The sequence below is a fragment of the Hordeum vulgare genome, chromosome 2H (genome assembly GCF_904849725.1).
Source record: "Hordeum vulgare subsp. vulgare chromosome 2H, MorexV3_pseudomolecules_assembly, whole genome shotgun sequence".
NCBI classification, from domain to species: Eukaryota; Viridiplantae; Streptophyta; class Magnoliopsida; order Poales; family Poaceae; genus Hordeum; species Hordeum vulgare.
Window position 1 is genome coordinate 563,565,654 of NC_058519.1, and position 23,878 is coordinate 563,589,531.

Sequence of the window (23,878 nt, forward strand, 5' to 3'; positions counted from 1 at the left end):
TCAAGAAGGCCGAGATCATCATCGAGCTGTACGTGTGCTGAATGCGGAGGTGCCGTCCGTTCGGTACTAGATCGTGGGACTGATCGCGGGATTGTTCGCGGGGCGGATCGAGGGACGTGAGGACATTCCACTACATCAACCGCGTTCTCTAAACGCTTCTGCTGTATGATCTACAAGGATACGTAGATCACTCATCCTCTCTCGTAGATGGACATCACCATGATAGGTCTTCGTGCGCGTAGGAAAAATTTTGTTTCCCATGCGACGTTCCCCAACACTTTCTGCCGCCACTATTAGCGGGGGTACATTTCCGCTTTTTGCTCTGATCCTCAGTGGATGGAGACGGCTGACCGGGCGGTGGAGACGGCTGATGCGGCGGTGGAGACGGCTGCGCTGGAGACTGGTGAGGTGGCGAAGACAATGGTTGCACTTGAGACTGGTGAGGTGGAGGCGAAGAAGGATTGCTGCTATGAGGAGTCGGTGGCCTTGGCGTCCAATTTGGAAGCAAGATGTCCTCCTTTGGCCATACAACAATTTGTTTCTTGACTTCTCCAAGTTGAGCCAAATCCCTATATTCACCTGTAGGGTGGTCGAGCTTCAGCTCCTCATAATCTTTCATCACTTCATCCACCGCGACGACAGCGTACCCTTGTGGAACCGGGGAGCAATGCCAAGTTGGATTATGTCCAATTGGTATGGCCATGCCGACCGCCACCGTCAACCTTAAGTTAGCAAGTTTCACCTTTAGCTCACAAGGTGTGCTCTCTATGATATCATCCACTGGGTAGCGACGAGGAGGTTCCGTCGTCAGTGCATCATCACCCTCATCCTGGAGCTGCATCGAAGTAACACTGCTTTTCCTATTCAATGTAGCTTCTATCATGAGCCGCTGAGATTGGCCGCTACCTTGTTGTCTGTCGATTTGATCCTACTGTAGCCGCTTTACTGCTTCTTCTAGATTATGCAGCCGGTCTGTCTCAGCCGCTTTATCACGTGCCTCCTTTTCCTTTCTCCTTTGATGGCTTCTAACGAGAAATCTCTTCCTTTCCTCGGAGAACGCAAGAATCCACGACGGGGAGCCTGGTAAGCCTCGTGCTCGCCCTTTGTGTTCCTTATTCCCAAGGGCGCGTGTGAGCTCGTTGTTCTCTCTATCGGGTACGAACCATCATTCTTCAACATCCAGTACAGCACGTCTAATCTCCTCGATGGGTAGGAGATTATCTTTGTGTCTTTGGTTATATATTTCCTTCCCTTTTGCGTCCAACAAGCCCCCATGCCCGTAAAACTAGCTTCTTTCCCGTTCAAGTCATCTTAAGGGCTCTGGAGTGATATTTTTGTCCAGAAATGATGCTTCAAGTTCTTCTCACTTAGCCATCTTACCGCCGTAGCCACCAAGCCCCATAACATGGTGGTACTTCTTCTTACTTGCATTCGTCTTATTTGTTGCAGACTTTTTCAAGGCATCCTCCGATTTCTTGTACGCTACAAATTCGGCCAAGTAGTCTTTAATCTTCTCATAGCCGTGATCGAAATTTGGAGTCTTATCTTTCAAGATAAAATCCTGGTGCAATCTTTTTTCTAGCCCCTCAATAGATCATCCATCTTCTTAAGAACCCACTCCTTGACTTTTTTCTCTAGGGCCTCTTTTCGCCTCTTCATTTCCTCCTCATCTGGATCCACCTCTGGCGCCGCCAGGGTGAAATGAAGCATGAGCTTTCTCCAAAGGTTTTCTTTGGTTGTTGTGCCGACATATGATACTCCTTCCTCCCTTGGCTTAATCCATTCTCGAGTGGTGATAGGGATGTGGTCCCTAACAACAACTATGCATGCCTTCACAAAATTTTGTGTTATATCTCTAGGAGCAATTGGTTGCCCGGCATTTGAGACTGTTTGGATCCTCTATCTCTCACCGTCATCCAGCTTCTTGGTTGGGTCTTGTGTCGTCCGTACTGAAGATTTGCTCGATCCGGAGGGCTAAAAGAAGGAGCGTCAATATATGTATATAGACAGCAGAGGATTAATTTATTAATATATATATATATGCACCTCGCCGGAGCGATCGGCTTCTCCCTCGTCGGCTTCTTCCTCATTGGAGCCGTCGATTCCTCCCTCGCCTGAGGCGTGGGCGTCTACCTCACCGGAGCTTCTACCTCGTGTGTTGAGAGACTCATCTCCCTCACCGGAATTGTTCAGAAACTGATTGGTGTCATCGACATCGCGAACTAAAATATCATCCCCGCGGATGACACCATGCATCACGTCTTCCTGATATTCATCTCTGTCGTGTATTGGATCCATAGTATCTACAAATTAATTAAACATCATTGAATAATCCACTTAATTAATACATCATCGAATAATTCACTTAATATTATCGAATACATAATCTGGTATACATAAATAATATATCTCTCGAATACAGTAATACATCGAATAATATATAACTGATCAACCAACAAAGAGTCATCGTTGTACTGAGGCGCGGGTGGTGGACACCCAAAGAGCAGGGACCATCACCGGATCATAGCTCAGATGAGATCCGTGAAGAATCTGCGAGGTAGTGGAGTGTTGGAAATATGCCCTAGAGGCAATAATAAATTAGTTATTATTATACTTCTTTGTTCATGATAATCGTTTATTATCCATGCTATAATTGTATTGAATGAAGACTGATATACATGTGTGGATACATAGACAAAACACTGTCCCTAGCAAGCCTCTAGTTGGCTAGCCAGTTGATCAAAGATAGTCAGGGTCTTGTGATTATATGCAAGGTGTTGTTGTGTGACAGCCCGATGCCGACGTTCCAGAAGATTCCCCTGTTATTTCCATTTTCGTCGTGTGGTTCGTTTGTGTGTCGCATTCATCATTGCATCATGCGCATCGTTTGCATTGCAACGGCATCTCCGTTGCCGCCAGTTTTCAAACTTGCATCCGTTGTTAGTTGCCGGTTCTCGTCGTTGTCCGTTCTGAGCACGACCGCACTCGCACGCGCCCGCGGCACCGTCGAAAGCCTGTTTTTAAAAGTGTGCATAAAACTTTCTCTGATCGGGTTGAGATTCGATGTGCGGTGTTATTTTAATATACCTAGGCCTCCTGTCGGGTTTCTTCGCGATCGGAGACCGTCTGGTACCCGAACGGTCGACCGTAGCGGCACCGTATTCGGTCTACCGTCGGACGTTAGTCGGTGTTGTTAAAAATTCGTGTCGCGCCGCCCGTTCTCCCTCTCGTCTCCGGATATCCCCTCTACACGGCCGCATACCCATACCCGCGTTCGGAATCGTCCGAATCCGACCCCGCGGTTGGATCCGGAACGCGATTCCGGTTAACCGAGCCCCCCCCCCCCGTTTGTCTATATATAACCCCCATGCCATTAATTAGAGAGCCACTCCCCCTCTGCCTCGAAATCCATGCCACCTACCCGAAACCCTAGCCTCCCACCTGCTCTCTCTCTCCTCCCCCGCGCCGCCGGCCCGCCAGGCCTAGATCGGGCCCGGCCGAGCCCATCCGGCGCGCCACCGCCAACCGCCGCCTCCCGGCGAGCCCGGAACTCCTCCTGTCTCCCGTGCCTAGCGCCGCCGGCCATCCCTCGAGCCACCGGCACCCCAGCAGCTGGCGCACCTCCTCTCGCCGGGGCGCTTCCCCGCCGCCTCCGCCCCTCGCCTGCCAGAGCCCACCGGAGGAACACGCCGGATCGAGCGGACCCTCGCCGGCGTCCCTGTGCCCCTCACAGTTGTGAATCCCGTGGGGCCTCACCGCCTGCAGTCGCCGGTCCCTGTCGGATCCGGACGGCCCGGCCGTTCCTCGGGCTCCCTGCGCCCCGCGCCGGCCACCGGAGAGGCCGGTCTGAAGCTCCGCCGCGCCGTCGTGCAAGGTGCGCCGCCGCCGGTCCCTGCTCCTCGATCCAGTCGTGATCGGGAGGGCGCCGGCCGACCCAACGACCGCCCCACCTGGGTCGCGCCCCGCGCTGGGCCAGCGCCGCGCTGCACCGCCCCTTCGGCCCACGGCACGTCAGCATCCCCAGCTGCCTCCTCCCGTCCAGATCCGGCCCAAGAGGCCCACCCCGAGGTGAGGTCTATTCCTCGCCCTGTTTTTTTTCCTGTTGCGCCTCAGGTTCGGCCCGATAGAGCTTAATGGATTTTCTTTTCGATTAGTTGCATTTCAGGAAAAAACGTATATATAAACACCCATAGTTTAATAATCGTAAGTCGGTTTGCGTCGTGTAATATATGGTTTTGGGGTAGCTTCGCGAGTAGAACACGATTTCACAACTTGCATATTTGTTTGACGCCGTTTAGTGTGTCGTATGCCTAGGTTTGCGTGTTGTTTTAATAGGATACGTCCCATATTTATTTTTCTCGCGGTCCGGAATGCTCGAGCGCCTTAGGTAAAATGCCTATGTTTTAGGAACTATTTTTCCGTGTATTTTTAGAGCGGTCACTCGTATTTTTACGTGTACGGATTTGCCGGTAGTTTATTTTTCCGTGTATAGGTTATTTTCTCGCATTTATGTGTGGCTTTCTTTTGTTGTGCAACCCCACATATTTTATATGTATTCGGGGTAGAAAAATCCCATGGATTTTTCTGTGCAACTAGTTCTAGCATTAGAGCAAGTTAGTTCGCGAGATATTTTGCTAAGTTGCCCTTTTGTTTAATTCGTAGGATTTATTCCGTGCCTCGTTTGAATTAGTTGTCAAATAGAGAGTTGATCTTGGATGCTTTGTTTAGCCCCTGGTATTTGTAGTTGCAATAGAAATGCATGTTTAGGTGTGTTTTGCTTGCTCTCAAGTTGCTAGAAATAGTGTTGTTTTAGACGTGCTGAAATATTTCTAAGTCTGGAATCTGTTATTATTTTGTTGCTGTCTAGTCTTGCTTGCATCTTGTGATCTGTAGCTCTTTTGAGGTTGGTCCAATGGAGTAAGTTGTAGCCCTTGTGTTTCTCTAGCATGCTGTGAAGTTTCATGCCATTTGGAGTCCTGTAGCTATAGGTTTTTCTGCTGTCAATATTGCTTCAGATCAAAAACTGCACTTTCATGAGGTGTAATTTTCACTAAGTCTGAAATAGTGTGTGGGAAGCCATTTTGTGACTTCTTTCCCTAGTGTTCCTTGCTGCCATGCTAGTTGTTGTTAGTTGTTCGTATTAGTGCTTCATTCCCTCTTCCGTGCCATGCCTTGCTTGAGCATATCGGAGTTGTGTAGCCGTAGTTGTGGGGCGTAGAAAATGCTATGTGGCTGATTTTGGCAGATGTTAGTGATTTCTTGTTTTGCTCGTAGTTTTCGAACCGTAGCTCCGTTTTGATCGTGTCTTACATAAAACTTGCTTAGAATCTCGTGTAGTTTCATTTTCTCTTGTTGTTAGTATGTTTCGAAGTGCTCGTAGCCATCGTTGCACACATATTGCATTCATGCCATCATATCTTGCGGTACTTGTATCTTTTGAACCGTAGCTCCGTTGGAGATGTTCTTTATGTGTAGATTGCTTGCCTTGACGCGTAGAATCACGTGAACCTATTTGTTTTGCTGTTTAACAACTAATTAAAGGTGTTAATTCAGATCTGGACAGAATTGTAAATTAACATGTGAGGTCGTTTCGGAGGTGCTATATGTCATTTCCGACCTCATTTAAAATGCCTAGATAGGTAGATTAATTACGCTTCACCTCTTGCCATGTTTAACCATATTTAATATTGCCGTGTACCTAACCGGGAGTGAACTAAATAATTCCTATGTGGAGTTTCGTCAATATGCAACCCGTTGCATATTGAACTTCACTTAATGTGTAGTGTTTGATTGTTGTGATTGTCATGCCTTGCATTAGACCATTCATGCATCATATGTGTATGCATCGTGTGGTGAATATCGTGTGTTGATTTGTGTTTCCTGTTTGCTTCGCCTCGATAGAGTTCCGCAAGCGTGTCCGAAGTGAGGATCTGTTCGACCATGTCCGTTCGTCTGCTTCATGGAGTCATTCTTCTTCCAAGCGGGATCTCAGGCAAGATGATCATTTCCCGAGATACCATTACTATCATTGCCATGCTAGTTTACCGCTTCTATCGATTATGTCTCGTTACCTACCACTTGTTAAATATCAGCCTCTCAACAATGCCATGATTACCTTCAACCTGTTCGACCTAGCAAACCACTGATTGGCTATGTTACCGCTTGCTTAACCCTGTGTTAGCGTTGCTAGTTGCAGGTGCAGTTGCTTCCATGTGATTACATGGGTTCCTTGTTATATCACCCTATTAAATGCTATTTAATTTAATGCACCTATATACTTGGTAAAAGGTGGAAGGCTCGGCCTTTCTAGCCTGGTGTTTTGTTCCACCTTTGCCCCCTTAGTTTTCGGCTACCGGTGTTATGTTCCATAAACGAGCGCTCCTAACACGATCGGGGTTGTTATGGGGACCCCCTTGATAATTCGTTTTAGATTAAAGCTGGTCCGGCAAGGCCCAACATTGGTTCTACATTTGCCCAACATAATAATTCTGTTAACATTGAAATGCATAGCACGTCATGAACCCGAGGAGTAATTTTACATAAACAGGGGGGGCCAGTGCTGATGGTGTTGGTCCCAAACGGTCTGCCTGCGGGGCCACCGCGAGGAAACTCGAGGTTTGGCACCCGTAGCTAGTTCCATCCGTCGTGTCCTGAGAACGAGATATGCGGCTCCTATCGGGATCGTCGACACGCCGGGCGGCCTTGCTGGATTAGTTTTACCTTTGACGAGATATCTTGTGCATCGGGATTCCGGTGATGCTTTGGGTAATCTCAGAGTTGAGGTTTTCCACTAGGGAATCCGACGAGATCGCGAGCTTCGTGATTGAGGATTTCTATGCGGCTTGTGGTAATTTGTGATGGACTAGTTGGAGCACCCCTGCAGGGTTAAATCTTTCGGAAAGCCGTGCCCGCGGTTATGTGGCAACGTGGAAACTTTGTTTAACACTGGTTCTAGATAACTTGAAGTTAACTTAATTAAAACTTGCCAACTATGTGCGTAACCGTGACTGTCTCTTTCGTGAGTTCCTTCTCCGATCGAGGACACGGTGGGGTTATGTCTGACGTAGGTAGGTGTTCAGGATCATTCATTTGATCATTTGTAGTTCACGTCCGCTATGCGTAGATCTTCCCCCTCTTATTTCTTGTACTCGTAAGTTAGCCACCAAATATATGCTTAGCCGCTGCTGCAACCTCACCACTTAACCATACCTCACCCATTAAGCTTTGCTAGTCTTGATACCTTTGGAAATGAGATTGCTGAGTCCCCTGTAGCTCACAGATTACTACAACACCAGTTGCAGGTACAGGTAAAGGTTACTTGACGCGAGCGCGTTGATTGTTCATTTGGAGTTGCTTCTTCTTCTTCTTCTTCATCGATCTAGGATGGGTTCCAGGCCGGCAGCCTGGGATAGCAAGGATGGACGTCGGTCTTCTTTTGTCGTTTGTTTTCGTCCGTAATCGGACCCTGCTCTTACTCTTGATGAATATGTAATGTACTTATGTGACTCTGATGTAGCTTGTGGCAAGTGTAAGCCAATTCTATATATCTCTTCTTTTCAGTACATGTACTTGTAACGATATCCATTCTTGCGACACGACGAGATGCGCTTCTATCCCTAACGAGGCCCTCGTGCCAAAATGAGGATAGGGTCGCATCTTGGGCATGACATGTTGCTTGATAACTGGATCACGTCATTAGAAGAATCACGTGATGGACTAGACCCAAACTAATAGACGTAGCATGTTGATCGTGTCATTTTGTTCCTACTGTTTTCTGCGTGTCAAGTATTTGTTCCTATGACCATGAGATCATATAACTCACTGACACTGGAGGAATGCTTTGTGTGTATCAAACATCGCAACGTAACTGGGTGACTATAAAGATGCTCTACAGGTATCTCCGAAGGTGTTCGTTGAGTTAGTATGGATCAAGACTGGGATTTGTCACTACGTATGACGGAGAGGTATCTCGGGGCCCACTCGGTAATACAACATCACACACAAGCCTTGCAAGCAATGTGACTTAGTGTAAGTTGCGGGATCTTGTATTACGGAACGAGTAAAGAGACTTGCCGGTAAACGAGATTGAAATAGGTATGCGGATACTGATGATCGAATCTCGGGCAAGTAACATACCGAAGGACAAAGGGAATGACATACGGGATTATATGAATCCTTGGCACTGAGGTTCAAACGATAAGATCTTCGTAGAATATGTAGGATCCAATATGGGCATCCAGGTCCCGCTATTGGAAATTGACCGAGGAGTCACTCGGGTCATGTCTACATAGTTCTCGAACCCGCAGGGTCTGCACACTTAAGGTTCGACGTTGTTTTATGCGTATTTGAGTTATATGGTTGGTTACCGAATGTTGTTCGGAGTCCTGGATGATATCACGGACGTCACGAGGGTTTCCGGAATGGTCCGGAAACGAAGATTGATATATAGGATGACCTCATTTGATTACCGGAAGGTTTTCGGAGTTACCGGGAATGTACCGGGAATGACGAATGGGTTGCGGATATTCACCGGGGGGGCAACCCACCCCGGGGAAGCCCATAGGCCTTGGGGGTGGCGCACCAGCCCTTTGTGGGCTGGTGGGACAGCCCAAGAAGGCCCTATGCGCCATAGGAAAAAAATCAAAGAGAAAAGAAAAAAAAAGGGAGGTGGGAAAGGAGAGAAGGACTCCACCTTCCAATCCTAGTTGGACTAGGATTGGAGGAGGACTCCTCCTCCCTTGGTGGCGCAGCCCTTGGGGCTCCTTGAGCCTCAAGGCAAGCCTCCCCTCCCTCCTCCTATATATATGGAGCAATTAGGGCTGATTTGAGACAACTTTTTCAAGGTAGCCCGACCACATACCTCCACGGTTTTACCTCTAGATCGTGTCTCTACGGAGCTCGGGCGGAGCCCTGCCGAGATTAGATCATCACCAACCTCCGGAGCGCCGTCATGCTGCCGGAGAACTCATCTACCTCTCCGTCTCTCTTGCTGGATCAAAAAGGCCGAGATCATCGTCGAGCTGTACGTGTGCTGAACGCGGAGGTGCCGTCCGTTCGGCACTAGATCGGAGCGGATCATGGGACGGATCGCGGGACGGTTCGTGGGACGGTTCGCGGGGCGGATCGAGGGACGTGAGGACGTTTCACTACATCAACCGCGTTCACTAACGCTTCTGCTGTGCGATCTACAAGGGTACATAGATCGGAAATCCCCTCTCGTAGATGGACATCACCATGATAGGTCCTCGTGTGCGTAGGAAATTTTTTGTTTCCCATGCAACGTTCCCCAACATGGAGAACCTGGCATCCAACGCCTCCATGTACCAACGGACATGCTCGTCCTCCTCCCTGACACGGCGACGTACGTCTTCCTTGGGGGCCGGCAACCTAGGCACAGAAAGTGGGCCCCACGACCGCCACCAAAGAAGCTCCGGGTCGACGACGGGAGCCTGGTTCCTCACCAAGCTGCGCACCCCGGAAGGTAACTCCTCCGAGTGTCAGCCCGTCTTGAGCCGAGTCCCGCACATGCTGGCGCCTATCAAGCAGGTGGTCGCCACCGAGTCGACGGCGAGGATGCGGGCCGGACATCGTATGTCCTACTATTTAATAAACTTTTCTAAACTTGTACTACCTCTGTTCCAAAATATAAGAACTTTTCAAAATTTCATCAGAAAACTACATACGGAGCAAAATGAGTGAATCTATACTCTAAAATATGTCTAACGGATTCTCAGAAATCACATGAATGTAACTAAATTTGACTTTTAATTATGCACTTTTTTAACATTTTATTATATTTTTTAAATATGCAACTTTTTTATTCGTTAGGTTTTGAATCCAAATTCCGTGAACATTTTATTACATTGTTTTAACTTTTTAAAATTCCACAAATATTTTTTTGAATCATCTACAAATATTTGAAAATCACTTAAACTACGAATATTCTACAAATATTCATGGAATTCACTTAAACTACAAATATCACTTAAACTTTACGGCATATTTGAATATCACTTAAACTACAAATATTCTACAAATATTCACGGAATTCACCAAATATTCCACAAATATTCTACAAATTAAATCATCTGCATATATACCCTACAAATATTCTACAATCTACAAGAAAATTCACCAATGTACAATATCTACAAATATTCTATATATAATCTATACAAACATCACTTAAACTTGTATATTTGACGATCCATCGAGAAGAGGCTCACTGGCGGCAAGGAGGAGGAAGCCGGAGGCGTGGAGGAGCACGAGCGGCACCGATGATTGACGGGGAGGAGGGATCGAGGTAGAGGACGCGCGGCACCGACGACGGGGAAGAAGGCGACGGCCAGGAGGAGCGCGGGGACGGCGGCGGGGAGGAGGGCGACGGCGAGGAGGAGCTCGGAGACGGCGACAGCATCGGGGAAGAGTTGCGCTGCCTAGCGGTGTCGAGGGTTCGTCCGCGTCGCGAGGAGGAAGAAGATCGAAACGAATATTTGGACATCACAAATTTCCAACTCCCGCTTATATAGGCGGAGCTTTAGTCCTCGTTCGTGGCTCGAACCGGGACTAAAGGGGGTCTTTAGTCCCGGGTCGAGCCATGACCCGGGACTAAATACCCCTTTTTGACAGGCGGAGGGGCGGGAAACGAGGGTCTTTAGTCCCGAGTCGTGACTCGACCCGGGACTAAACGGGGTCTTTAGTCCCGGTTCGAGCCATGACCCGGGATTAAAGACTTGGGCTGGCGGTAGTTCAAAGTTTAGTCCCACCTCGCATGTCGAGAGAAGGTGCGACTCGTTTATAAGCCCCGCTGCCCCCAACCGTCTCGAGCTCTTCTCTAAAGCAGGCTTACGGGCCTAAACACAATTTCAATTTAAAAATTAAAAATATACGTGAATTTAAAGACAAAATTCAATCTAAATTCAAAGTGAGCTCACTTTGAATTTAGGTTGAATTTTCTCTATAAATTGTCATATATTTTCAAAAAAAACATTATTTTTGTTTTGTTCTTTACTTTTTTTTCTACTTACACCTAAATATTTAGTTTTTAAATTTGAATTCTTTGAAATTTATGAATAACTTTACTTTCATTTTTTGTTATTAAAGTTTTTTTCTCTTCTATTTAAGTTTTCTATTAAAGATTTTAACCAAAAAACATTATGAAAATTCTTTTGAGTTGATCTTTTTTTGTTTCTTTTTAGTTAATGTTTTACTTGATTCTTTTTAACAAATAAGCACTTTGATAATTTTAGTTGACTATTTTTAATTCATTCATTTTAGTTAATGTTTTAGTTGACTTCATTTGGTATTTTTCGTGCATTTACTTATTTTTTTGAGCTAGTTGACCCTGAAATTGAAAGTTGACATGGTATCATTAAAAGCACTACAAATGAACTCTGAAAATGTTGAAATTTGGCATGGTATCATCATTTAACCCACATAGCAAGTGCTAAAAAGTTGAGAGCGTTTCAACAAAAAATGACTGCACTTCGTGTACAAAATGAACAATCTCTCTTGAAGTATGAGGGTTTCGAACGAGAACTCATCTGTTAGAAAGAGATTTCATTTTTTAAACTTATTTGAACTCCATACTTTTTTTGTGTTCAAAATGCACCATTCAAAGCCACATCACAAATTTTCAACAATTTCTCACTTCATTTGGTATTTTTCGTGCATTTACTTATTTTTTTAGCTAGTTGACCTTGAAATTGAAATGCAGTACAAATGCACTCTGAAAATGTTGAAAGTTAGCATGGTATCATCATTTCACCACATAGCATGTGCTAAAAAGTTGAGAGGGTTTCGACAAAAACTGGATGCACTTCGTGTACAAAACGAACAATCTCTCTCGAAGTATTAGGGTTTCGAACGAGAACTCGTGTGTTACAAAGGTATTTCATTTTTTTGAACTTATTTGAACTCCATACATTTTGTGTGTTGAAAATGCTCCATTCAAAGTCACATCACAAATTGTCAACAATTTCTAACTTCATTTGTTATTTTCCATGCATTTAATTATTATTTTTGAGCTAGTTCACCCTGAAATTGAAAAGCACTACAAATGAACTCCGAAAATATTGAAACTTGGTATGGTATCATCATTTCACACACATAACATGTGCTAAAAAGTTGAGAGGGTTACGACAAAAACTGGATGCACTTCGTGTACAAAACGGACAATCTCTCTCGAAGTATCAGAGTTTCGAACGAGAACTAATGTGTTACAAAGGGATTTCATTTTTTAAAATTATTTGAATTCCATACTTTTTGTGTGTTCAAAATGCACCATTCAAAGGCACATCACAAATTTTCAACAATTTCTGACTTCATTTGGTATTTTTCGTGCATTTACTTAATTGTTTTTGAGCTAGTTGACCCTGAAATTGAAAAGCACTATAAATGAACTCTGAAAATGTTGAAAGTTGGCATGGTATCATCATTTCACCCACATAGCATGTGATAAAAAGTTTAGAGGGTTTCAACGAAAACTGGATGCACTTCGTGTACAAAACGGACAATCTCTCTCGAAGTATGAGGGGTTCAAACGAGAACTCATAGGTTACAAAGGGATTTCATTTTTTGAACTTATTTGAACTCCATACATTTTGTGTGTTCAAAATGCACCATTCAAAGGCACATCACAAATTTTCAGCAATTATTGACTTCATTTGGTATTTTCCGTGCATTTACTTATTTTTTGTGAGCTAGTTGACCCTGAAATTGAAAAGCACTACAAATGAACTCTGAAAATGTTGAAAGTTGGCATGGCATCATCATTTCACCCACATATCATGTGTTAAAAAGTTGATAGGGTTACGACAAACACTGGATGCACTTCGTGTACAAAACGGACAATCTCTCTCAAAGTATCACGGTTTCGAACGAGAACTCATTTGTTACAAAGGAATTTCTTTTTTAAAACTTATTTGAACTCCATACTATTTGTGTGTTCAAAATACACCATTCAATGACACATCACAAATTTTCAACAATTTCTGACTTCATTTGGTATTTTTCGTGCATTTACTTTTTTTGAGCTAGTTGACCCTGAAATTGAAAAGCACTACAAATGAACTCTGGAAATGTTGAAATTTGGCATGGTATCATCATTTCAGCCACATAGCATGTGCTAAAAAGTTTAGAGGGTTTCAACGAAAACTGGATGCACTTCGTGTACAAAATGGACAATCTCTCTCGAAGTATGAGGGGTTCGAACGAGAACTCATCGGTTACAAAGGGATTCCATTTTTTTGAACTTACTTGAACTCCATACTTTTTGTGTGTTCAAAATGCACCATTCAAAGGCACATCACAAATTTTCAACAATTTTTGACTTCATTTGGTATTTTCCGTGCATTTACTTATTGTTTTTGAGCTAGTTGACCCTGAAATTGAAAAGCACTACAAATGAACTCTGAAAATGTTGAAAGTTGGCATGGTATCATCATTTCACCCACATATCATGTGCTAAAAAGTTGATAGGGTTACGACAAACACTGGATGCACTTCGTGTACAAAACGGACAATCTCTCTCAAAGTATCACGATTTCGAACGAGAACTCATTTGTTACAAATGGATTTCTTTTTTAAAATTTATTTGAACTCCATACTATTTTTGTGTTTAAAATGCACCATTGAAAGACACATCACAAATTTTCAACAATTTCTGACTTCATTTGGTATTTTTTGTGCATTTACTTTTATTTTTGAGCTAGTTGACCCTGAAATTGAAAAGCATTGCAAATGAACTGTGAAAATGTTTAAAGTTGGCATGGTATCATCATTTCACCCACATAGCCTATGCTAAAAAGTTGAGAGGGTTTCGACAAAAACTTGATGCACTTCGTGTACAAAACGGACAATCTCTCTCGAAGTACGAGGGTTTCGAACGAGAACTCATGTGTTACAAAGGGATTTCATTTTTTTGAACTTATTTGAACTCCATACTTTTTGTGTGTTCAAAATGCACCATTCAAAGGCACATCACAAATTTCCAACAATTTCTGACTTCATTTGGTATTTTTCGTGCATTTACTAATTTTTTTGAGCTAGTTGACGTGAAATTGAAAAGCACTACAAATGAACTCTGAAAATGTTGAAAGTTGGCATGGTATCATCATTTCACCCACATAGCATGTGCTAAAAAGTTGAGAGGGTTACGACAAAAACTGGATGCACTTCATGTACAAAACGGACAATCTCTCTCGAAGTATCACAGTTTCGAACGAGAACTCATGTGTTACAAAAGGATTTCATTTTTTTGAACTTATTTGAACTCCATACTTTTTGTGTGTTCAAAATGCACCATTCAAAGGCACATCACAAAGTATCATTAGTACACATCACATAAAGTTTAATACATTAGTAAACATCACATAAAGTTTAATACATTACATAGATTTATATTTCGATCCCTTGCCTATGATCGCTTTGGCCGTAACCATGGAGCATCTTCATTATTTAACGGGATGTTTGGGTCAATTCTCACTATGAAGGGTGGAATTTCATCAAACTTATTATAATCTGCTGACATGTTTGTCTTGTCCTCGATCCCCACGATGTTTCTTTTCCCTCAAAGAACTATGTGACGCTTTGGCTCATCGTCTGATGTATTCATTTGCTTTTTTTTTTTTTTGGTCTGGAGGTCATGTCTTTCACGTAGAAAACCTGAGCCAGATCATTGGCTAGGACGAATGGCTCGTCTCTGTAACCAAGATTCTTGAGATCAACTGTTGTCATTCTGTACAACTGGTCTACCTTTACCCCTTCTCCATTCATGTTCACCCAACTACACCGAAACAAAGGGACCTTAAAAGTAGGTCCGTAGTCAAGTTCCCATATCTCCTCTATGTAATCATAGCATGTGTCCTTTTTCCCATTCTCGTCTGTCGCATCATAGTGGACACCAATGTTTTGGTTGATGCTCTTTTTATCTTGGGCGGTCGTGTAAAATGTATTCCCGTTTATCTCGTACCCTTGGAAATGTAATACAGTCGAAGAAGGTGATGCGGCCAACAAGTAGAGTTGATCTCCAACAGTGTTGTCATTCATGAGACGTGATCGCAACGAACTGCCGAAAGTATCCATGTGTTTTTTAATCTAGGAGATAACCTTCCCCGGCAACTCGGAGCATACAAAATTCTTGTGCTCCTCGATATACGAAGCCACGAAGGTGGAACTTTTTAGAACTGTGTAGTGTGCTTGAGAGAAAGAATGCCCGTCCCTACATATCATTGCTTTCTTTCCTAGTGTGCCTTTTCCACTCAGTCTCCCCTCATGCCGCGATTTAGGAACACCAATCGGCTTAAGGTCAAGAAGAAAGTCTACACAGAACCGAATGACCTCCTCTGTTCCATAGCCCTTGGAGATGCTTCCTTCTGGCCTAGCACGGTTATGAACATATTTCTTTAAGACTCCCATGAACCTCTCGAAGGGGAACATATTGTGTAGAAATACAGGACCGAGAATGGAAATCTCGTCGACTAGGTGAACCAGGAGAAGCGTCATAATATTGAAGAAGGACGGGGGGAACACCAACTCAAAACTGACAAGACATTGGACCACATCCTTTTGTAGCCTTTCCATACGTTCTCGATCGATTACCTTCTGAGATATTGCATTAGGAATGCACATAGCTTCACAATGGGTAATCGAACATTTTCCGGTAGAAGCCCCCTCAATGCAGCCGGAAGCAACTGCGTCATAATCACGTGACAATCATGAGACTTCACGTTCTGGAATTTTTTCTCTACCATATTTATTATTCCCTTTATATTAGAAGAGAAGCCAACGGGGACCTTCATACTGCTCAGGCATTCAAAAAAGATTTCCTTCTCTGCTTTGGTAAGAGCGTAGCTGCTTAAGTTTTGACGCACTTTATCAGTCTTCTTGTCGTATGGGTCTTTCATACGTTGCTGCTCTTCCCGTGCTTTTGTTATATCTTTTGTCTTTCCGTACACTCCCAAGAAGCCTAGCAGGTTCACGCAAAGATTCTTCGTCACGTGCATCACGTCGATTGAAGACCGGACCTCTAGGTGTTTCCAATAGGGTAGCTCCCAAAATAAACATTTCTTTTTCCACATGGGCACGTGTCCGGTAACGTCGTCTTTCAGAACAGATTGACCGCCAGGACCCTTTCCAAAGATTACTATTTGATCCAAATCCTTTACCATAGCCAATAACTCATCACCAGTAGTAGGGAGGTTAGGCTTCTTTCGGTGATCTGCCTCACCATTGAAATGCTTGCCTTTCTTTCTTACGGGATGATTGGTCGGAAGAAATTGACGACACCCGAGGTAGACAACCTTCTTAGATTTTTCCAAATATGTACCTTTAGTCTTATCTAAAGAGTGCGTGCATGCATTGTATCCCTTGTTTGACTGTCCTGAAATGTTACTAAGAGTAGGCCAATCATTGATGGTTACGAACAACAATGCTTGTAGGTCAAATTCATGCTGTTTATAATCATCTCACACACATACACCTGGTTTGGCCCACAACTACAAAAGTTCATCAACTAATGGCCTTAAGTAAACATCAATGTTGTTGCCGGGTTGCTTCGGTCCTTGGATGAGCACTGGCATCATAATGAACTTTCGCTTCATGCACAACCAAGGAGGAATGTTGTAGATACATAGAGTCACGGGCCAGGTGTTGTGACTGGAGCTCTGCTCCCCGAAAGGTTTCGTGCCGTCTGTACTTAGACCAAGCCATAAGTTCCTTGGGTCATCTGCAAAGTTCGGCCACTCCCTCTCGATTTTCCTCCACTGCGACCCATCTGCGAGGTGTCTCAACTTTTTCCCATCTTTCTTACGCTCGTCTTTGTGCCATCGCATCAACTTGGCATGCTCATTGTTTCTGAATAGACGTTTCAACCGTGGTATTATAGGAGCATATACCACATAACCTTAGCAGGAACCTTCTTCCTGGGGGGCTCGTCATCGCCCTCAACATCACCAGGGTCATCCTGTTTGATCTTGTACTGACATGCAGTGCATACCGGGCATTTATCCATATTCTCGTACTTCTCACCACGGTACAGGATGCGGTCATTAATGCATGCATGTATCTTCTGCACATGTAATCCAAGAGGTCAGATAGCCTTCTTTGCTTCGTACGTAGTCTTGGGCAATTCGTATCCTTTGGAAGCTTTGGCTTCAATATTTTCAGTAACTTCTCGAATTCCTTGTCAGATAAACTAGTTTCTGCCTTCCATTTCAACAGTTCCAGTGTGGTACCAAGCTTTGTGCTCCATCTTCGCAAGTTGGGTACAACAACTTTTTATGATCCTTTAGCATGGCCTCCAATTTCAACTTCTCCTTTTTTGTATCACATTCTCTCTTTGAATCAGAAATGACCCGACCAAGACCATTAGCGGGCTCATCTGATGCATGTTGTTCTTCACCTTGTTCTTCTTCATTGTCTTTCATTGTAGTATTACCGTATTCTTCAATGAACATAGGATAGTTGTCATCATCATCTTCTTCTTCATTGTCTTCCATCCTAACCCCTCTTTGTCCGTGCATGGTCCAACAATAATATGTGGGCATGAAACCTCTCTGAAGCAAGTGGAGATGAATGTTTTTCGAGCTAGAGTACTCCTTCACGTTTCGACAGATAACAGATGAACAAGGCATACAATTATCCACTTTGTTTGCCTCAGCCACATCGATAAATTTATGCAGGCCTTTTATAAATCCGGAACCGCGTCGTTCGCCGTACATCCAACGCTTCCGTGCATCGATCTGGCATCATACATGAATAGTGAAATGACCATCGTACATTAACACATGCAATATTCTTGTAGCAATTACAAATGAAAAGGATAAGGTTGCTGACCTCGGTGAAGGATACCATTTTGTGTGAACTTAAGTGTGACTGAGGCATTAGTCCCGGTTCGTAATATACTCCGAAGTGCGTTGATCACCATACATCCATTGACGGTTCATCTCTATTATGAAATTAAGTATATCAAAAAAACCATTCCAGACCAAATTAATACAAGTCCATCATCACATTAAAACTAAAGCACAGTAGTGATCAAATGTTATTATTGCAAAAAATAAATACATAAAGTTCTCTCATAAAACAACATACAACTATGTAAAACATTTAAATGCAACAATAAATGCGATCAAAATCGCAACTAAGGTAAGAATTGATCCAACATCATAATGATACCAAGCCTCTTTATCAATGGCATATTTTCTAATATTCCTAATCTTCAAGCGCATTTCATCCATCTTCAAGCGCATTGCATCCATCTTCAACCGCATCGCATCGATCTTCATCTTGCGATCATCGATGACATCGGCGACATGCAACTCCAGTTCCATATTCTTATCCTCAATTATTTTCAATTTTCCCTCAAGTATTTGTTTTCTTTTTGAGCCAAATTTAACTTCTCGACAAGAATTTCTATGTGGGTTGAAATTTCTGGTTCACACACCTCCTAGATTGAAACATATATGTCACGTTGATCGTCATAATTATCGTAAACACTAAATAAAACAAATAGTTATAAAAGATAATATATACCACATCCGAATCATAGACATGACGAGGGCCGACGGAGGCGGATTCCAAAACCATCACACTATGTAATAACAAAAAATAATAAAAGTAAGTAATTTATACAATTATGTATCTAAATCATACAAGTAAGATTTTTTCCTTTAAAAAGAAGATAAGAACAAGAGGCTCACCACGGTGGTGCTCGCGACGAGATCGGCGCGGGGCGATCGAGAACGGTGAGGACGGGCACGGGACGACACCCTACACATGTGCAGACTCTAAGAAGTTAATTTGAGCATTTGAAATGAGCTAAACTAGCAGTGACAGATGAAATGATGAAGTAGCTAACCTTTTAAAACACTTGTGGAGTTGGTGCACGGCCAAACCTAGACAAATATTGAGGAAAATGAAGCTTGGAGGTCGAGCTTGAAGAGGAGAAAGCTTAAGCAGTGTGGCTCGGGCATTTCATCAAACACGTCATGTACATGAATTAGAGTGGTAAAAGCATGGCATGGTCACACTTCAACAAACAAAAAACAAAGGAAAGGATGGGCAGGAGCGAGGGTTTATATAGGCAACACTTTAGTCCTGTTTTTGTCAAAAAACTGGGACTAATAGCCTACCCTTTAGTCCCGGTTCTTGTCACAAACCGGGACTAATGTTTCGCGGCACGCCACGTGACAGTCGCTGAATCTTTAGTCCTGGATTTTGCCCCGAACCGGGACTAATGAGGTGAACCGAACCGGAATCAATGCCCCGACAAACCGAACCACGATCAATGCCTGGCATTGATCCCGGTTTTTGTTTGAACCGAGACTAATGCCTTTCGACCCCGAAATATCCTTTTTCTACTAGTGCACCTGACCTGAGCATTGCCTGGAGTGAGGTGCAGTATCGGCTTGTAGCGTGCGTCAACATATTTGATTCCCGTCCGGACGGCCTGCCCCACGCAAAACCACAGTTTAATTTCCTGCTACTTCCACTGCTGACACACTCCATAGAAGGTAAAAGTCAAACTCGAGAAGTAAATGAGGTGACCAAGTCCATGCAGCAGTGCTTGCACCGTTCACCAGCACAAACCAGCGGCAGAGCCATGCATTCGCCGTATACTGCTAGAGCAAGTATAATATTTCCTTCATTTTTTATACAAAGCCACAAATATATATTACAGGCATCAAAATAAAAATTATGTTGTAGTATAATACTGTTTTTATTTTTTATACAAAGTCAAAAACCTACATTACAAGTATCAAGATAAAATTTAATGTCTTTTAAATCAATATTATAAGACAGGTGTCTCCTTACTTGCCGTTTAAATTAATATGTATTTTTTTATGTGCATCGAGTCAATGATTTAACTTCGCATACCTACCCCGCAAAAAAATGAATAATTTTACCTATTTACTGTAAAAAAAACACAAAAAAGTAAAGAGAGTGAACTCTTAGAAAAAACCTAACTATACCCGTCTTTCTAGACAGATACAATAAATCCAAAAAATAGAAAAAAAAAGTTGATTTTGTATAGTAATCAATCTAATAACTAATCTTATTATATGAATGACTATATATGTTACTTATCGATGATATGAGAACATGTTATAGCTAATCGGTTGGCTGTAGTATTACCAGTGAAGTTCAAGGTGCTCAAATGCGTCTACTCCTGCCCATCTAATCATCTCACTGCGCCGGTTGTCACTCTTGTCATTATCCCTGTTTTACTGTACGCAATTTGACCACAGAAAAGCCACTGGCACTGGCAGCAGGAGTACTTTTGCTTGCGCAGCTCCCCATCGGCCAAGTTACTACTGCATACGTCATGATAAGGATAGCGGGGCCGGGAAAGATCTCCCTCGGAACTCGTCCAAAATCTCCCCAAGATCGCCCTCTGGCAGACGAATCCATCGGGCCCATCCCTGCATGCCGTAGCGTGTAGCGTAGGTCTAGCCAGCCCCAGCCGGCCGGTCGTCGCAATGGCCACGCGCCGGGCAGAGACCTTAAATTGGCGAGCTTGCCGGATCGTTGCAAGAGATGTGGAGTTTAATGGCTCGCAGTCGCGGAGCTATTCTCCCGACGGGATAGCGACGACGTCGTCGACGACGACGCTGGCAGTGGCATGGATGCATATGCATGATGCATGGCACCCGAAAAAGCTAGACAGGAAGTAAAGTTGGACGTGCCGCGGCGTGCCGGCTGAGTACATTTCAGGGCACATTGTACATGCGTCCACGGTCACACATAAATGGAGTTATCAGTATACTGCATGCATGCATGCATTATATTTTCCACTTGTTATCACCATCCAAATACTGGAGATGCCCTATATCAACTCAGTTTGGAAGTAAATTGTGGCGTGAATCGACTCTTTGATGCTCGCATATACGCGCCAGCTAGTCAGGAGATCATGCCGTATCTCGAGATACACCGCATAATCAAGGACTACTATACTTCCATTACTGACGTTCTCCAAGTACTCCTACTACGCAGTGCCGTGCCGTAGTTACACTTATACTCAGCTTTGCGCTGCAAATTTTCTCTCTCTCACACGCGTGCGGTAAATGAACACACCAGCTACTACCTGTACATCATTTGCTTCCGCAAACAAACAGAGGGGATGGACGGAGAAGCGAGGCAGGCAGGAAGGATGCTGCGATGAATAACCCATTTAAGAGAAGAGATACGGCGCCGCGCCGGTCAAGAAAGGAGTAAAGGGCCCGGCACTTACCCCTGCTTGCAGCAACAAAAGATTTGGTCTGCTGCTGGCCGCCGCTGTGCGCTGGTTGCATCATCATGCATATGCACGTCCCTCCCGCGTGGTGCATGCCAGGCGGCATGCCTCGCTCCAGGCATCCATGCGTCACGCCACGACCCTGCCGCACCCGATCGATCGGCATCCGTATCTTGGATTCACCCTCGCCGAGATATCCCTCGGGGCCTGAGCCAGAACGCGCCCCGCCTCCTCGTCTTCGCCTTTTCCGCCCTAGGAGTACCATCTCCTGTGCCACGGCCTCGTCGCCTTCGCCTATATATATAGGGGTGCCGACCCTCTCCTCTCCTCACACCAGTCCCTTTCCAGCCGCTTTCTTTCTTTCCCTTTCTCTCCACGGTACCAGTGGTAGTACGAGAAGAGCAGTCCTAGGTGAGGGTGAGAAGAGCAGTCCTAGGTGAGGGTGAGGGCAGAGATGGCGAGCTTCAAGGGCCTTGCCGGCGAGGGGAGCGCGGCGCCGCCGCACGTCCTCGCCGTGGACGACAGCTCGGTGGACCGCGCCGTCATTTCCGGCATCCTCCGGAGCTCCAAGTTCCGCGGTGAGTAATCGACGAGATCATGTCCCGTTTCGATCCTTTCTTCTTCTTCTTTTGCCGTGGTTTAGTGACGAGATGTACATGCGCGTGCATGTGTGCATGCAGTGACGGCCGTGGACAGCGGGAAGAGGGCCCTTGAGCTACTGCGCTCCGTATGTGATCTTCCACATCACACCTTATTCTATCCCTTTTTCTTCCGGTATTTCCTTTTGTGATTTGCATGGGTTTTATCGTGTGATCTTGGGTGCTGCAGGAGGCCAATGTGAGCATGATAATCACCGACTACTGGATGCCGGAGATGACGGGCTACGAGCTCCTCAAGAAGGTCAAGGTAATACATACGACACGACATCCTTTCTTTCTTGCCAAACCTCGTATGGTAAATCATGCATGTATAGGAGTACTACACTACTTGATTGTTTGAGATGACAATGGAAGTGTGATGGATGCATGCATGCATGCAGGAGTCGTCCAAGCTGAGGGGGATCCCCGTGGTCATCATGTCCTCGGAGAACGTGCCTACAAGGATCAGCAGGTCAGTATCCATCCCATGGCATGACCACCCCATGCATGTCATATTCTTTTTACTCGGTGGTAGCGTGCATACAATTCAGTTTTCTGCCCTTTGACACGTTTCTGCTCCGTCAGGTGCTTGGAGGAAGGAGCCGAGGATTTCCTGCTGAAGCCCGTCCAGCCGTCCGACGTGTCGCGCCTCTGCAGCCGTGTCCTCCGCTGAGCGCCGCGTGGTCGGGCTGCACCATCGGACGCTCCTGCATGGCGCGCGGGTTCAGTGTTTTGGCCTTTTGGGACGTGGACGCATGGGCGGCAGTAGAGTAGTAGGATGGCTGTCAGCATGCATGCAGTCTGTGTTTTGCTTCTGCTAATTAAGTAGGATGTGCCCTGTTTCCCTCTGTTATGTAGCAGTCGACGTACTATATCTCCGTCAGCGTTCTATGTTTCAGTTTCGTGTATCTCTGTCACTGTTCAGTAAAGAGGAAGTTCGCCTCAAGCCATTGCTCGTGTTGAAATCCATTCCGTCATTTGTGAAAATGGACTGTTTTACTCCATGCACAATGCTGGTCGTTTTGGTTGTTGCGCTTTGGATGATGGACTATGGATGTGATCGTAGGTTGTTGATCAAACTCGTACTGTCATGGCTCACGTGCGAGCAGATTCATACGATCGACGAGATCCAAAATAGCGAATGAAAAGGATATCCGTAAGATGGCAGTACACTCGATTGGTACTTTTGGTTCAGAAGTTGTACTCTGCTTCTGTGTTATTTGATGCCATTTGTGGAAACAGGGCCTTAAGTACCCAGTGGGGTGTACCGGTGTGCTGTTACGGAAGAGGATATCCGTAAGATCGTGCATCTGATTGCTAGGATTATTAGTTGGTTCAATTCAATCTGTACTACGTACTGTATCCGAGTTATTTGATGCCATCTGTGGTAACAGGGCCTCGTTAACGAGCAGGAGTACTAGCCTACCACGGTGAGTGTGTGACTGCACGTTATCACGAGCAATGCTACAACTACAGGGAGTTTATAAAAAATTTACGGGCTAAGCCTGTGTTTGGTTCAACTTTTTTATCAACTTCTGCTTTGAAAATCTAAAAGTTAACCAAAGGGTAAATGTTTAAAACAACATTTGAGAATCTGTAACTTGTTTTTAGTGTAAATTTCAAAGTTGAGAGTATCCCAACTTTTCAGCTTTCAGCTTTTCTACGACAGCTTTTTCACATCAGCTTTTCTACAACAACTTTTTTAGAATCTACACCTCAATCAAACACAACCTAAGCTTAGATGGTATGTTTTGATTGGTTCATGATGAAGCGGGGCCCACCTTGAAAATCAGGGGGCAAGATTACTGAGGGGAGAAGGATTAGTTCGTTAAAGTCTATAAAAATCATCTGTAAGTCTCGCGTTTTTTGTTATCAAGGTATACAAAGCTCAACACTACGTGGCAATAGAGCACTCTCACAGTGAGTATTACACTAGTGTGCAGAAGAAAACGTGTGAGGATATTCAAAGCATTCTATAGTCTATATTACTATTAAACTAGCAAAC

General features: G+C 44.5%; 1 protein-coding gene across 1 annotated transcript; it reads left to right on the top strand.

Annotated features, from left to right (window-relative positions):
* The first annotated feature begins 21,554 nt into the window (after positions 1-21,554).
* LOC123430547 (two-component response regulator ORR11-like) lies at positions 21,555-22,823 on the top strand. Its single transcript, XM_045114410.1, has 5 exons — positions 21,555-21,813; positions 21,916-21,962; positions 22,064-22,141; positions 22,275-22,345; positions 22,459-22,823. The coding sequence occupies exons 1-5, from the start codon at positions 21,690-21,692 to the stop codon at positions 22,544-22,546; spliced, it is 408 nt and encodes a 135-aa protein (XP_044970345.1). The 5' UTR covers positions 21,555-21,689; the 3' UTR covers positions 22,547-22,823.
* Positions 22,824-23,878: the final 1,055 nt, after the last annotated feature.

Excerpts from the sequence above, each read along its gene's own strand:
- LOC123430547 (XM_045114410.1), top strand. The coding sequence starts at position 21,690 with ATGGCGAGCTTCAAGGGCCTTGCCGGCGAGGGGAGCGCGGCGCCGCCG. Across the intron at positions 21,963-22,063 it reads CCCTTGAGCTACTGCGCTCC|GAGGCCAATGTGAGCATGAT; the intron begins GTATGTGATCTT and ends TGGGTGCTGCAG. Across the intron at positions 22,142-22,274 it reads AGCTCCTCAAGAAGGTCAAG|GAGTCGTCCAAGCTGAGGGG; the intron begins GTAATACATACG and ends GCATGCATGCAG.